The sequence below is a fragment of the Meleagris gallopavo genome, chromosome 2 (genome assembly GCF_000146605.3).
Source record: "Meleagris gallopavo isolate NT-WF06-2002-E0010 breed Aviagen turkey brand Nicholas breeding stock chromosome 2, Turkey_5.1, whole genome shotgun sequence".
Taxonomy (NCBI): Eukaryota; Metazoa; Chordata; class Aves; order Galliformes; family Phasianidae; genus Meleagris; species Meleagris gallopavo.
This window is the reverse complement of record NC_015012.2, coordinates 44,286,818-44,300,526: the sequence shown is the minus strand read 5'-3', so window position 1 is coordinate 44,300,526 and position 13,709 is coordinate 44,286,818. Positions and strand designations below refer to the sequence as shown.

General features: G+C 38.4%; 1 protein-coding gene across 1 annotated transcript in view; it reads right to left on the bottom strand.

The window, feature by feature from the left end:
* Positions 1-13,709, bottom strand: part of LOC100548534 — a 51,882-nt gene that overhangs the window by 36,238 nt on the left and 1,935 nt on the right. Inside the window, 11 exon segments of the mRNA XM_019613522.1 lie at positions 1,872-1,965; positions 2,654-2,802; positions 3,788-3,981; positions 5,640-5,799; positions 6,352-6,479; positions 7,383-7,545; positions 8,759-8,877; positions 9,005-9,134; positions 9,646-9,809; positions 10,671-10,785; positions 12,708-12,814. Of these exon segments, the coding sequence (XP_019469067.1) occupies positions 1,872-1,965; positions 2,654-2,802; positions 3,788-3,981; positions 5,640-5,799; positions 6,352-6,479; positions 7,383-7,545; positions 8,759-8,877; positions 9,005-9,134; positions 9,646-9,809; positions 10,671-10,785; positions 12,708-12,814 (1,523 nt within the window).

Sequence of the window (13,709 nt, the reverse complement as noted above, 5' to 3'; positions counted from 1 at the left end):
AAAAGCTACAATGAAGAATTTTGATTTGCTTCTGTAATGCCGCTCACAGTGTAATCTGATGGAAAGAGAAAGAGATGAGGCTTTTTATATCTTCTTTAGATTTCACTGCTTATGTTGGTTTGGATTGCATTATCTGGAACATTTCAACATGATGCTAATACGTGATATTTGACATGGCAAGAAATCAAGTTTCCTGACAAAAATTATCAGCTGTGTCAAAGATTTAGATATGGTCAGATAAGTACAGTGAGTCCTACCTAAATAGGAAAATTTTAGGAGGAAAAGGGAAGAGAGAGCTAAAGCAAGTAAGTTTATTGGCCAGGTTAGTTCAATACAATAAGAATTTCTAAATTCTTCTAAACTTTACAGGCTGCACTCTGATTGGGTTCAAACCAATCACTGAATTATAAAAGAAATTCACTCTCTGTCTCCTTGTCACAAAATTTTCCAATTTTGCCCTCACACTTCTAATTCTGTTTCCTGTTAATCCAATAGATTGAACTTGAATTCTCCTTAAGGAGGTAAGAAACACCTTCCTGAGCTACATGCTTCTATGGATGTGAAATGTTAGTTTTACTATGAGACAGTTAGTAAAGCAATCAAAGGCAACAGACTGTAGGACTGACATTTTAATTAAAAAATCTAGTACCCCACAGTTCTTTTGATAAGAAATAGATCTCAGAAGTGAAGTTCCATCACAGCAATTCCAGGGAGCAGGTTTGTTTGTAAGCTGTGGTACCTATTGTTTGTGTAACATTTTGTAATCTTTTATCTGTGCAGCTCTGGTTGGCAAAATTGATGTGCATAATTGTAACTTATCACTGCTTAGATGAACACACTAGATGGCCAGCTTGACGAATATCACATACTTGAAATGGAGTGATCACTCTTCACTATTATGCATTGCTACAGAGTCAGAGTAGAGTCCTGGCCTCTGGATGTTACAGTAGTACAAATAATACACGAGATGAAGAAGAAATGAACTTTCCATATCCCCAACATATATATACATACATACATATATGCATACATATTTATATTTATACATATGTATGCATTCATTACATATATACACATGTATGTGTGTGTACATATATATGTGTATATATGTATGTAGATACACAAGCATCTGTCAAAATTCAGGCAAAGATGGGAAGAGCAAAGCAAGTGAGTTGCCTTTGTGACCTAAGTAGCACTATCAGTACACCAGAGCTGGCATCAATTCCTAGGGCACCACAGAAGTTAAGACATCTTTTGCTGCTGAATTTTCTGCAGACACTACAGCTCCTCAGTGTAACAACTAGAAAGACTGAATTAAGGAAATCTGCATAAAATATCCAGGACCAAATTCACTCCCTACCCCAAAAGAAAAGCAAAATGTCTAGGGACAAATTATTTTTACATCCAGGTCAGAAGAAAATATATGTCAGCAGATTATGAAAACAATTTTTATTTAATCTCTGGTTCTCCAAACTAACAGAAAATGTTATTAGCCATTTCTCAAGGCATTAGTCCTGCCACAAAGTGCATGGTAAGACTAGCATGCACATCCTTTGTTTGAGGACTCCAGAGAAAGAACACATCTCTTCACAGCTTCATTAGGTATTTAAAATTCATGTAGCAACCTTAAGTGCTCAGCTTCTCTGATAATAAAGAACACATGAATGGTTATCTATGAAATCTTATTGAGGATTCTCAACATCAGGTTATCTAAACGGCTGAATATTAGAGCCATCTGGTTTGGTCTAACTGCCCTACATTGAAATCTAAAGTTACTACCTACTCCAGCTGTTTGTAGCTGAATTTAAAACTTTTTGTAACAGCCATGTGTTGCAGAAAGGGAAAACAGAGAAGTCTTTAAGGATAATTACAGCAGCGCGGGATTTCACAGTACTCCCATATTTTTTCTGGATCTGTTGTGAAGCACCAAAGACCATTTACATCTCCATCAGGATTCCTGCAATACTGTAATAATTACAAAAACAAAGAATGAAGACTGCAAATGTTAGCCACTTTATGAAGAAGTCTACAAGTGCATGTTTTCTAAAGATATTAACATGAAACTTTGAACTATGTTCCCCAATCACTTCCTCACTGCATGTTAAACACTTTGTAAACAAAATTCCTCTAAACAAATCCACCTTCTCAACAAAATTCATTATTTTCTGTATATTAAAACCAACTGTAAGATTAGATAAATATGATAAAGCAGCTATCATTTTCTAAATCCACCAGGAGTCAGCCTAACTCTAGAACTTTTTAAATTAAGTTTGATATAGGATGACTAAGTGTTTTGAAATAAGGTGTTTACTGTTGCCCTGATACTTCTTCCACTGAAATTAGTGAGAGCAAATTAGGTTAGTCCAAGAGTTTGCCAGAAGCCTGCTCAGTTGTTGACAGACAACAAAAATCATTGCTCTGGTACTTGCAAAAATAGGGGAAGTCCTTATCAGCTCTATGTTGTACATCTACGTTTGAAATACCAACATCTTAAGTACTATAAAATGTATCCTTCCCTCTTCACCACTGCTATAGGTATGGGTTATCAGCACAATGATCTGTAGGTACACTTAAACTCAATCTGAAACGTTTGCTGAGGAGTCTTGGAGAAAGGAGTCAATGTTCAATGACACCAGTAGCAGTAGATGTTTACATTTTTATCCAGGCCTGCTCTTGGATGAGTCAGAGGAGTGAAGTATTTGTGGCTATGAGGGCTCTGAGAACTCCACTCTTGACAAGTTCTGCCATTTCCAGTTTTTGCTACTGTGCCGCGATAGTCTTTACCATTGCCGTTAATGCAGTCTGTGAAAAAAGGGAAAAGGAAATGATTGTTATCTACTGAATCTATATGTGCTGGTGCTGCAAAAAGCAGAACTAAGCCAGATTAAGTACTTTTAGGACTTCCTCATTCTCTACTGTCTTTAGCAGAAAGGCAAAGATGTGCCATGTGTTGCAGTCTCTTGCCTGTCAAGACGTTCTCTTGGACATACAGAGTAAATGAACTGCAAAACAATATATTCAAGGAACTGCAGGCTGACATTTTTTGGAAGCATATTGCAATATCTGAAGACTGTAAGATCCCAGCTAAACTAAAATTAGGAAGCACCTTTGATGAGAAAATCATCTTTAAGAGTTAGCAGCCCATTACACTGAGAAAGCAATTGTTGTCTCCAAGAAAGTTGCTTCAGATACTTCCTCCTTCTGCATGTAAGAGTACACAGTGCCTTTTAGAAATGAATCTTTTATCCAGCCCTGTCACCCTCCTTTGCAACACAAATATTCAGTGGAGCTCTATGGAGCATTCAGAAAAGTCACACTGCTTTGACCAACATAGGCTATTAATTAAGGAAGCAATAAAGAAGGATAGAATAAAAGTCTACTTCTCTTGGTGTATACATTTTGAAAAACACAGTTGCCTATGAACGAAACAAAAGGATTAGGACAACCTCCTAAAAACAATAAAGCAAGGCACAAACAAAATTCCCTGAAAATTTATTGTCGTTGTATTTCAATAGCACACAGCTACAGAAACACCACAAGTGTTGTCTATTTTCATTCATTCTCCTAGACGAAGATGATATCTCATAGAATGCACTGTAAAACGATAAAGGCTGCAGGATATACTCTGGTTAAGGAGAATTTGCTGCAAAATTCAGTAACACAGTTGTGACTGTCAGAGGACAGTGTGCCTGTTTTGTTGTAGCACTACTCAAGAATAATTGTGTTAAATTGCCATTTGTTTGATCCATAGACTGTAGAGGAGGTGACAGCTAATGCCAGCTGTTACCAGATGTCATGGGGGGGATAGTCAGGCCAACAGTCTGTGCCATTGTTGCAGGGGGGTCATTTGGCGTGGCTTCCTCAGTATGATCATCACATCTCTTGAGACTGCAGTACTCCCATGGAACGCTGGGGTCTGTGGTGAAACACCATGGGCGGCTATCACCATCTGGATTTCTACAGTAGTTCTCCCTCAAATCCCTGCAAAAATAAGTACAAATATTCATGCTGCGTAAGACTGAAAGCAATCACAGGAACGCTTTTCCAAAAAGCTATCTACTACACAGAGATAAACACATTTTTTAATTCTTTTACTTATTGCCAGATATGTTATTACCACCAAAAACATCTATGGCTGAGATAAAATTGGAGTTAAATTCTGGCTGCAATATGTTTATATGCTGAGTAGCTAAATAAATGGCAGCTGTGACAATGAATTTATTTCAAAGTACATATGTATGAGCATACATAATCATGTGAATGTGCAAATTAGCTATAAATACGCTGGAAGATTTTTATTTTTTTAATGTCAAACGGTTCTTTCTCATATGAAGAAGAATAGAAATTAAATACTCATGCAAATTATTATTATTAATGTTATTCAAAAACAAACAAACACATGATAATTCAGGGAGTGCACAGTATTTGCTGGGGTGAATGAAACTGGAATTCTTCTCTCCAGCAAGTTGCAGAGTTGCAGTATTTTCCCACCCCCAAAAAACTGAAATACTTTTTTTTAAAAAAAATATTCCAGAACACACTAATTCCACATTTTCACAGCTGCTTTTCAATTATTTAAAATGTCTGTGAAAAACACTGTCTCCTCTGAGGATGTTTCAGTTTCAATATGTAAGTACTTTCGATGACAAAAATGTGACTGAAAAAATCAGTCATAGAAATTGAAAAGCAGGATGGCATCATAAAAAAAAGAGAAAAAAAAGGAAGAATTTTTTAAAAACCTTCCTGCCCATCACAGAATCATAGGAGTTGGAAAGGACCTCTGGAGATCATCAGGTCCAACCCCCTGCTAAAGCAGGTTACATAAGAAAGCATCTATGAGGGTTTTGAATACCTCCAGAGAAGACTCCACAACCTCTCTGGTTATAGTGTTTCAGTCCTTGTTTTTCTTTATGTTTGTATGGAACTTCCTATGATTGGGCTTGTGCCTGTTGCTCCTTGTTCTGTCAACTGGGCACCACTGAAAGGAGCCTGGCCCCGATCATTTGACTCCCACCTATACTCATGAACCAGCAAGCAATTCTCTTGTTTTTGCATGCTTATATAACTGGTACATTAGTAATTATTGTTAGTTCTCTAAGTTGTTACTAATCCAGTATTTTTATTCTGGAGAAGAAAGTAAACAAGTCAAGTAAGAAAATTCAGTGAATTCAATTACGGATGTTCAGTTCCAACCACAAAGAATGTTTCAGATGGTATCTCTAACCATGATGTACTCGTCTGTGTGTTTTGCAACACACATGCTCTGTTCTCCCAAGTAAAACAAGTAGAAAACAAGTACTGCAAAGCTCTCAAATTCTTAAATAAAATGCGTATTTCAGCAGATGCCTAAACTCTGGATACAAGCCCCTCAGATTTGGTTACACCAGTTCAGGTTTATGAATAAAAGAACACAACTTCATTTTAATAAGAATTTAAATAACAGAAAAATGCAGTTTAGAAAAATGAAGCTAATAGGAAATATTTTCTGAATCTTGGTAAAATTATAGTGAAAGAAATTATCTTTTATAGATACACTCCATATCAGTGTTTTAAAGCATAGATATACTGAGATAACAAAATCGGTCTCATTTTCAGCACTAGTCATTGTCAGATAGAGAAAAAAAGTGAGATAAACATACGCATTTGGGAATTTTTCTGGGGTCTTTCCATGATCATGTGGAGACTTGGAGCTCCAGGCTTGGCATTTCCGTCCTGATACGGTGATGGAAGTTGTGCCACGATAATTCAGGCCTTTGCCTTGATAGCACTCCTCTGGCAAGAATACCTGTGTAGCCACGTCTGCAGGAAAAAACAGAAATGGATCTCTTGCATCATGATTTTATGATTGTATTGAGTAAGCACAAGAAAACATTAAATTTGTAAGAGAAGAAAAAGGATAGACTCATTTTTGCAGTGAACTTCCTACGAGAGCATGTTAGCCAGTGTGAAAAACAGAAGGGCATTTCCAAGGTTATTTAGAACTTTCACAGATTATCCTCATACATCAGATGCTGGCCAGTGGAGGGTGCATTCCTCTGTTTCAATTTGGCATTTGTGGTAAAGTTTTGAGTTGAAAATGAAAACTCCTTAAAGGTGAGAGACCTTAGTGATTTTGTCTCTATTTCTAGAATACAGATTATGTTAAATTTCTGACCTCCTCTTATCCTTTTAATTGAACTAACATTTCCTTGTTGTTTTCTCTGCTTAAGTCAATGGGTACTTCAGAGGAGATTTTGTTACAATTGGACCTTGAAAGCCACTGTCCCCTCTTTTGCTATTTTTTTTTTCACAGTGAGAAGCAAGAAGTGTGTCTCTGCTTTGATGTCCTTAAGTGCACTCCACTACTCATACCAGCACTTTGTTCTGTCCCATCGCAGTGGGGAACTGCACAGTATTCCCAGCGGATACTGCTGTTGATGGTGTAGCACCAAGGCCTCTTCTCTCCATTAGGGTTTCTACAGTAGTTTTCCTCTAAACCCCTGAAACAGAAACACTCACTTTAAATAACACACTGGAGTAAAAAACAGTTATGTACAAGACTATTCACAATTGCTGCATGCAGAACTCAGTGATTATATTCATTCTTTTTACAGGTACATTACCTCACTCACCACTATTCCAGAGCTAGTCAACAGCCATTGAATTTATAGTCTAAATGATGATGTCATATGAAGAGTTTATACGATGCTTACACTTTCTCCTCTTTTCTTGAGACCAGGAAAGGGCAGTACTAGCTGACTTTAAAACGCAAGCCATTAGTGCACCTGACCCCCTACTGCAAGAACAAGGCAAGGCTGTATGTCACACGGAGCTCTCTGCTCTCAACAGCCATCTGCAGTGATGATGGGCAGGGTCTTGCATGCCCAGAAAATCTCACAGGATCCATTTCATAACCTACTGGTCCCAAAGAGGAACACAGCTAAAAGCCTGGTTGGTTCCAGCTGCCTGAGCCCATTGATAATGCTCTTCAGACCCAGCTTCTCTGACCTCAGAGTACAGGAAAGTATTAGAGCATCTTGAGCCTTGGAGCATTGCTCTTCGGAAATGTAGCACATCAAAAGTGTGTCAAAAAACACAACCAGGGGTTTTGTTAATGTAAAAGCAATAAGTACTTACAACTACAGTGGAATGAGGAGAAATGCAAGTATAGGTGACATAAGTACATGAGAATTAAGTTGGTTAAAAAAAAAGGAGTGCAGGAAAAAGAAAAAAAAAAAAAAAAGAAAGGGACAAGGCCTGAATAGCAGTAGTGAGAGGTGATAAAAAGAGAGAAAACAGTAAAACAGTTTATCAATGTAACTGCTCCTCTCATCTTTTTATCTGGATCACTAAGGGAAAACCATGTTCTTACATATTTGCTAAAATGAGGAGGCTCAGCATACTTGCAGGGATATCTGTCAGGAATCCAGCCATGTTTGTGAGGAAACTGCAGGTTCCAATGCTGGCAGGTGTTCCCTGATGCAGTGATGGCTATCCTGCCTCGGTAATCATCTCCATTCCCTGAAATACACTGGGAGCCCAGGCCAGAGGCTGGTGGATGCATAGCTGTGACAGGAAATTTAAAAAAAAAAAAGTAAGAAGAATAGAAAAACTGCAGCTAGACAATGCCTTCAACTATATTTTTTAAAAAAAATTGCTTTCTATTATGGTACCATGCAAATTTTTCTTTCAGCAGAGATTACGCTAGTGAAAAGCCATGGCAAAGCAAAAGCACACATTTTCACAAGCAGTCAGGCTGCCAAATGGGTGCCCTGTGTCTACCCCTTTACAACAGTCATTAAAGAGGTCACTTCAGAGGTACGGCTCAGCAGTCAGTGGACTGGGATTGTGAGACAGAAGAAAGAGAGAGAAAATGAATTGGCTTGGCATATGAGTAACATCAAAATAAAAGCAATGAATAGAACCACAGAACCTGCAGAGGGTGAAAGAAAAGGGAACATAAAATGCATTTATATTACATATCCATTGTATAGGTAATTCCCAGAGTAGAAAAATGGGACTCAAAAAGGTTGGTCTGTTCTTTAAACTCAAAGTTTTAAGCACAAAATGGAGAGGCTATGGTATCTTTCACAACTTCATCATACCTGTAATTGTTATTGCTGAAGTGAACTACATCTAGCAAACAAATGCTGCTGCTTACAGCACTGGCAAGAACAGATGCTAAGAAAGCGAGCTCTACTTACACAAACAGCATTTTCTCAAAGTGCAGTCTAGTTCTAATAATGGTAGTGCTAATGTCATTATTCAGTGCCTTGGAAATGTCCAGAACTAGTGTGTTCTTCTTCATGGTCAAGCTAGCTAACAATTTAATTAGATTTTCTCCTGAGGCCTGACCTTGTTTCTCAGGACTTATTCCTCACTAAGAAAGAGGCAGTTCTAGCTGTACAGGCCAGACTCAGGTAAAATATCACAGTACAGCCATGGCATTTCTCATGACTCTGCCTTCTCAGGTAACTGGAAAAGCAAGGTGATTGAAGAGAGAATGCCCTGCCTCTCAGGTGAATTGAAAAGTACGGTAGTTTAAGACAAATCAATTTGCATAACACCTCTGGCATTGTGCACCTGCACTCTCAGTCACCTTACACGATTTTATGCAATAGTAGCATAGTGAACGATTCTGCTCATTACTGTACACTTTCTCATATTCACAAGGATATCCTCAGGATACTCACAACTGTCACCTCTTGTCTTTCCCCTCCCTGCATTATTTTAATTACAAGAGCTACGCTATGGAGCGATCTCAAGGAGTCAGACTCACTGCAACGAGGAATGTTGCAATATTCCCAGCGCTTAGTGGGGCTCATGGTGAAACACCAGGGCCGAAGTTCACCATCTGGATTACGGCAGTAATTCATCTTCAGGTCCTTCCCTGGAAAGCTGCACATTGAAAATGAAAGATAAGCTTATGAGTTCTTTGTGGATAGCTGTGGCAGTACAATTGCAGGCATGGTCTCCCAGGCACTGCGGAAATGAGTGGAGCAACACAGCGCTGAGAATGACTCACTGTTTCAGGGTATATCCATGCATATGAGGTTCTTGGGCATCCCAGCGCTGACACTCAAGTCCAGACTCTGTTCTGGAGACATTTCCATGATAATCTTCACCATTACACTCCATGCACTCCACTGTAGGATCTATGTAGAATGAAAACAAAGCAAGGTTCATACCAGCCCTTTAACTCTGATCCTCATGAAAGATTACACTGACAGGAAAACAGAAATAATAGAAATTTCTTGTTCTTCTAGAAGGTTTTGCCCTAAACAATGATTAAATGAATCCAGAAGACTCAGAATGATAGCCTAGTCAGACAAATCAAGCTTTAGATATAGATATCATTTGCAGAGAGTGCTTTGTCACATATTTGCATGTACTGATTGCACTGGAGTCTTTATATGTAACACAGAAATTGGGTTAGTCTTTCTCTTGTTAAAATTAAATAAATCAATAAGGGTAAGAGCAAAACAATACCAGCAAATCACTTAAAATAAATAAATAAATAAATAAATAATCCTCTATATCTTCTAAAGTTTCTGCTTGACCTAAATTCATGTTTGAAACCAATCTGCTATAATAAAATAAGAAAAAAAACAGCAGGAATAATATTATGTCCTTGCTGAAAACCCATTCCCAGAAAAATAAATATACCTTCTCCAGTCTGCATGACCTGCCCCTCACACTCTGGAATGTTACAGTAATCAAATCTGGTAGCAGGATCTGTTGTATAACACCAGGGTCCTCTTACATCCCCATCAGGATTTCTACAGTAGTTTTCCTCCAACTCTGCTCTGGGGTGTTTCTCAGGCGTAAAGCTGTAGTAGTAGTAAAATTATATTTTAATACAATTCACACAGTAGAGCAGATGTCAAACATACTCAGCTCCTTTTGGGCTCTACTCATTCATAGTAGAAATGAGAGAAACAGATCCCAAGTTCTAATCCATAAATGAAATCTGAAAACCATTTTCTAACTATCATTAGTAATAACCTCTTCCTAGACCCCAATTGCCAATGATGAGTGAGCATACAGCTTATAAGAACTCAGCAAATCTCAAAGAAATATTATCATCTCTACTACATATATCCAGCTATCTAATCAACTCATTGCAATCTGGGGTCTGTGATGTATTTTTCCTAAGACATCTACTTGAAAAGTGTATTATTTCTGGAGGCTAGTGACCTAGTGCAACTGGATCCAAACTTGCAGAGACTGAAGGTAGTCACCTGATGAATTTTCTGATAGCAGTCCTCCCTGGGAAGACTAAAAGATTTTTAAACTACAAATCTAAGTGGTTCCAATTTTCATTAGAACAAAGGCTGGCAGGGGAGTAAGAGACCTAGAAAGACACCACTGCTCATTGTTTTTACATCTCCAACGGAAGAAAGAAATTCTGGCCTGTCACCAGTAATAAAATTTTCATTCAGTTTTGATGGAAGAAGCATTTCACCTTCTTAAGATGCACAGTGAGTAGACAAAACTTCTCTAGCTGACAATGCAGCTTTTTCTTATCTAGGCTATTACAGTTGTTTGAATCAAAACTAATACAAGAGCTGAAAATTGTCTTAAAATGTCACTTTAATAACTTGCAATATGAAGTTGTTTATACACATAAAGTTGGGGAAGCTTGAAAATGATTCAGAACAACATAAAGACAAATATAAATAAGGCCTTACTTTGGATTGTGGGGTGATTTTTCTGCCCATTTCTGGCATGGAATACCTCTCCAAGTTTTGGCTTCTGTTCCTCTGTAGTCCTTCCCAATCCCTCTTTTACATTGTAGAAGGTAAACTGAAATTGAATTTATTTTTTTTTTTAATTCAGTAATGTTACAAAATTACATCTCTTAAAACTCTGAGTATGCAGATATAACTCTGAAGTTAATCAGTTAAATATGTTTTGAACCTCTCACACATGTGAACACAGAGATTCTGTATTTAAAAATGCATTAGTTAGAAGTGAATAAGTAACTAGAGAAGAAAATTCTTGAAGCATTTTATGAAGCTAATAAAATCAAATTAGAAAAGAAGATGTAACAAGTTACAACTACGAATTGTGTATTACATTATCATAATACTGGGATATAAAACAAGGTCTTTCACTGACCTCTGGAGATTCCTTGAAATGAATTTTTCAAAAGCACATTCACAGCATAGGTATTATGCAACTATTCCTTCAAGGGACTACAAATTATAGAGTCATAGAAGCATAGAATATCTGAGTTCAAGAAGGTCAGAGGTCAGTGGGATGAAACTTGGGATTGGAGGCATCCAAAAAAAAAAAAAAAAAAGGAAACCATTAATTTAATGTTTCCTCTTTTTCCTGAGAGATGAAGGCTCCTGGATATAAAAATCAATCACATCCTCTGGTAATAACATGAGGATCAGGTGTATCTCTTCAGATGTTTCAAAAGTTTGGAAGAGCTTGGACAATGGCAAGCAGTGTAAAGAATAACAGATGAAGTTAGGGATGTGTCTTGATTTATGGTAGTTTACGCCAGTGTTACTTTCTAGCTCTCTGTTACAGAATATAATTTGGGTCAAATATTATTTTTTAATTTAGAAGAGTTAATTTCAATTTAATAACTAATTATTTATGCACATGTCTATTTGGTTCCAATACATGCCAAAAAATTGTACAGCAGAAACTCCTCTTCTATCCATTTCTAACTTAAAAGATAACAGGTCAATTTTTACTTTAGTAAAAGGGATCAGATTTAAAATGTTGAGGCACTGGATACAATCTTCATTTCTACTGATTTCTTCTAAGTAAATACAATAAATACTTAGTGGGAAGAAAAAAGGCATGATTTTTGCTTTGTAGTATGTTTATTATGCCTGATCATAGTTACACACAACTAAAGGAGATCTGACTGAGTCCAGCCCAAGTCATATGTAAGAATCCTCGTGGCCAAAAAAGGCCAATGGCATTCTGGGGTGCATTAAGAAGAGCGTGTCCAGCAGGTCGAGGGAGGTGATCCTCCCCCTCTACTCTGTCCTGGTAAGGCCTCATCTGGAGTACTGTGTCCAGTTCTGGGCTCCCCAGTACAAAAAAGACAGGGATCTCTTGGAAAGAGTCCAGCGGAGGGCCACAAAGATGGTGAAGGGCCTGGAGCATCTCCCCTATGAAGAAAGGCTAAGTGAACTGGGTCTGTTTAGCCTTGAGAAAAGAAGACTGAGAGGGGACCTGATCCAGGTTTATAAATATCTGAGATGTGGCGGCCATAGTGGTGAGGCCAGTCTCTTTTCAGTGGTACGTGGAGACAGGACGAGGGGAAACAGACATAAGCTGCAGCACAGGAAGTTTCGCACGAATGTGCGTAAGAACTTCTTCACAGTGAGGGTGACGGAGCACTGGAACAGGCTGCCCAGGGAGGTTGTGGAGTCTCCTTCTCTGGAGATATTCAAGTCTCGCCTGGACGCCTACCTGTGCGACCTGGTGTAGGGAACCTGCTTTGGCAGGAGGGTTGGTCTCGATGATCTCTCGAGGTCCCTTCCAACCCCTACAATTCTGTGATTCTGTGATTCTGTGATCCTTGGTGCTATAGGGGGAATTCTCTGGCAGTTTCAAATAAGTTCATAACGGGTTCAAGCTCACCTCACTGAAACTGTCACCACCTGCAGTCATTTGCTCCAGCAGAACAGCAGGGAATGCAAGGATGCAGTAAAAATAGTCTTAATGTATAAGTGTGTAGTGTCATACTATATACATACTTTTCTTTTCATAGAGAACTGCATCTTCACTGTGGAATACGACTGTTGTTTTGGTATTTTCAGCCAATGTCAAACACTGTAACTTTTTCTTGGTGAATAGGAAGCCCCTGTTGAGAAGAACATAGGAAACGATATCTTTAATTCAGTTCGAATTTTCAGATTTTAATTCATTTGCTATAAATTATTATTTTATTAGCACTTTCTTATATCCATCTGGCTCTTTCAGAGGCTGTTCTCAATACTTGAGACATTGACATTTTCTACTGCTCTGAAGTGGCTGGCATTTTCAAGATGTGAGTTACTGTGTGAGAAGCTAGCTGCAGCATTGGCAAAACACTGCCAATGGCATTCTAGCTGCTTAAGTTAGTACCTTTCTCTACAATGCATTAAAAACATCTCACTCTTCTTTGGTGAAACAAGGCAGCATCAGGCTAAACAAATGTAAACAGCACTTCAGGAAGCATTGTATAAGAGTAGGAACTTGGGCTTTTGTAGAGAAAGACAGATGCACTGCAGATTCACCCTTTAATTGACTTTTTGCTAATTTACGGGTGGAGATAAGCCACAAGACAAGGGCGGAGATGATGCTGTTGTAAGCAGAGCTACAGTAGCATGTGGATGCTGGTGTGGGAAAAGCTGTAGCGGGAACAGTGTAGCACCTGGCTCCTAATCCCATCCTGGTTTACCTCCTCAGACAGTCCCTGTTGCCTGCATAGCCACCAGCCCTGACCTCTGAAGAACAAGGGGTCTTCCCAGGAGGGACTTCACAGGAGCTGGCATCTGAATGACAGTCCCTTGCGTTCCCCAAGGGCTGTGGACTTGCTTTACACAAATCTGTTCATGTACATCCCATGCTGAAGTTCCCGTCCTGGTTTCTGAGTAGCTCATTTCTGAAGAGGATGTGTAGAGCAAGAGGGTCGAAGAAAACTCAGTATTATTGTATTACAATGTTTCTTGTGGAAAATGTGTACCACTTCACTAATGTGTTGAAATGACCAAAAA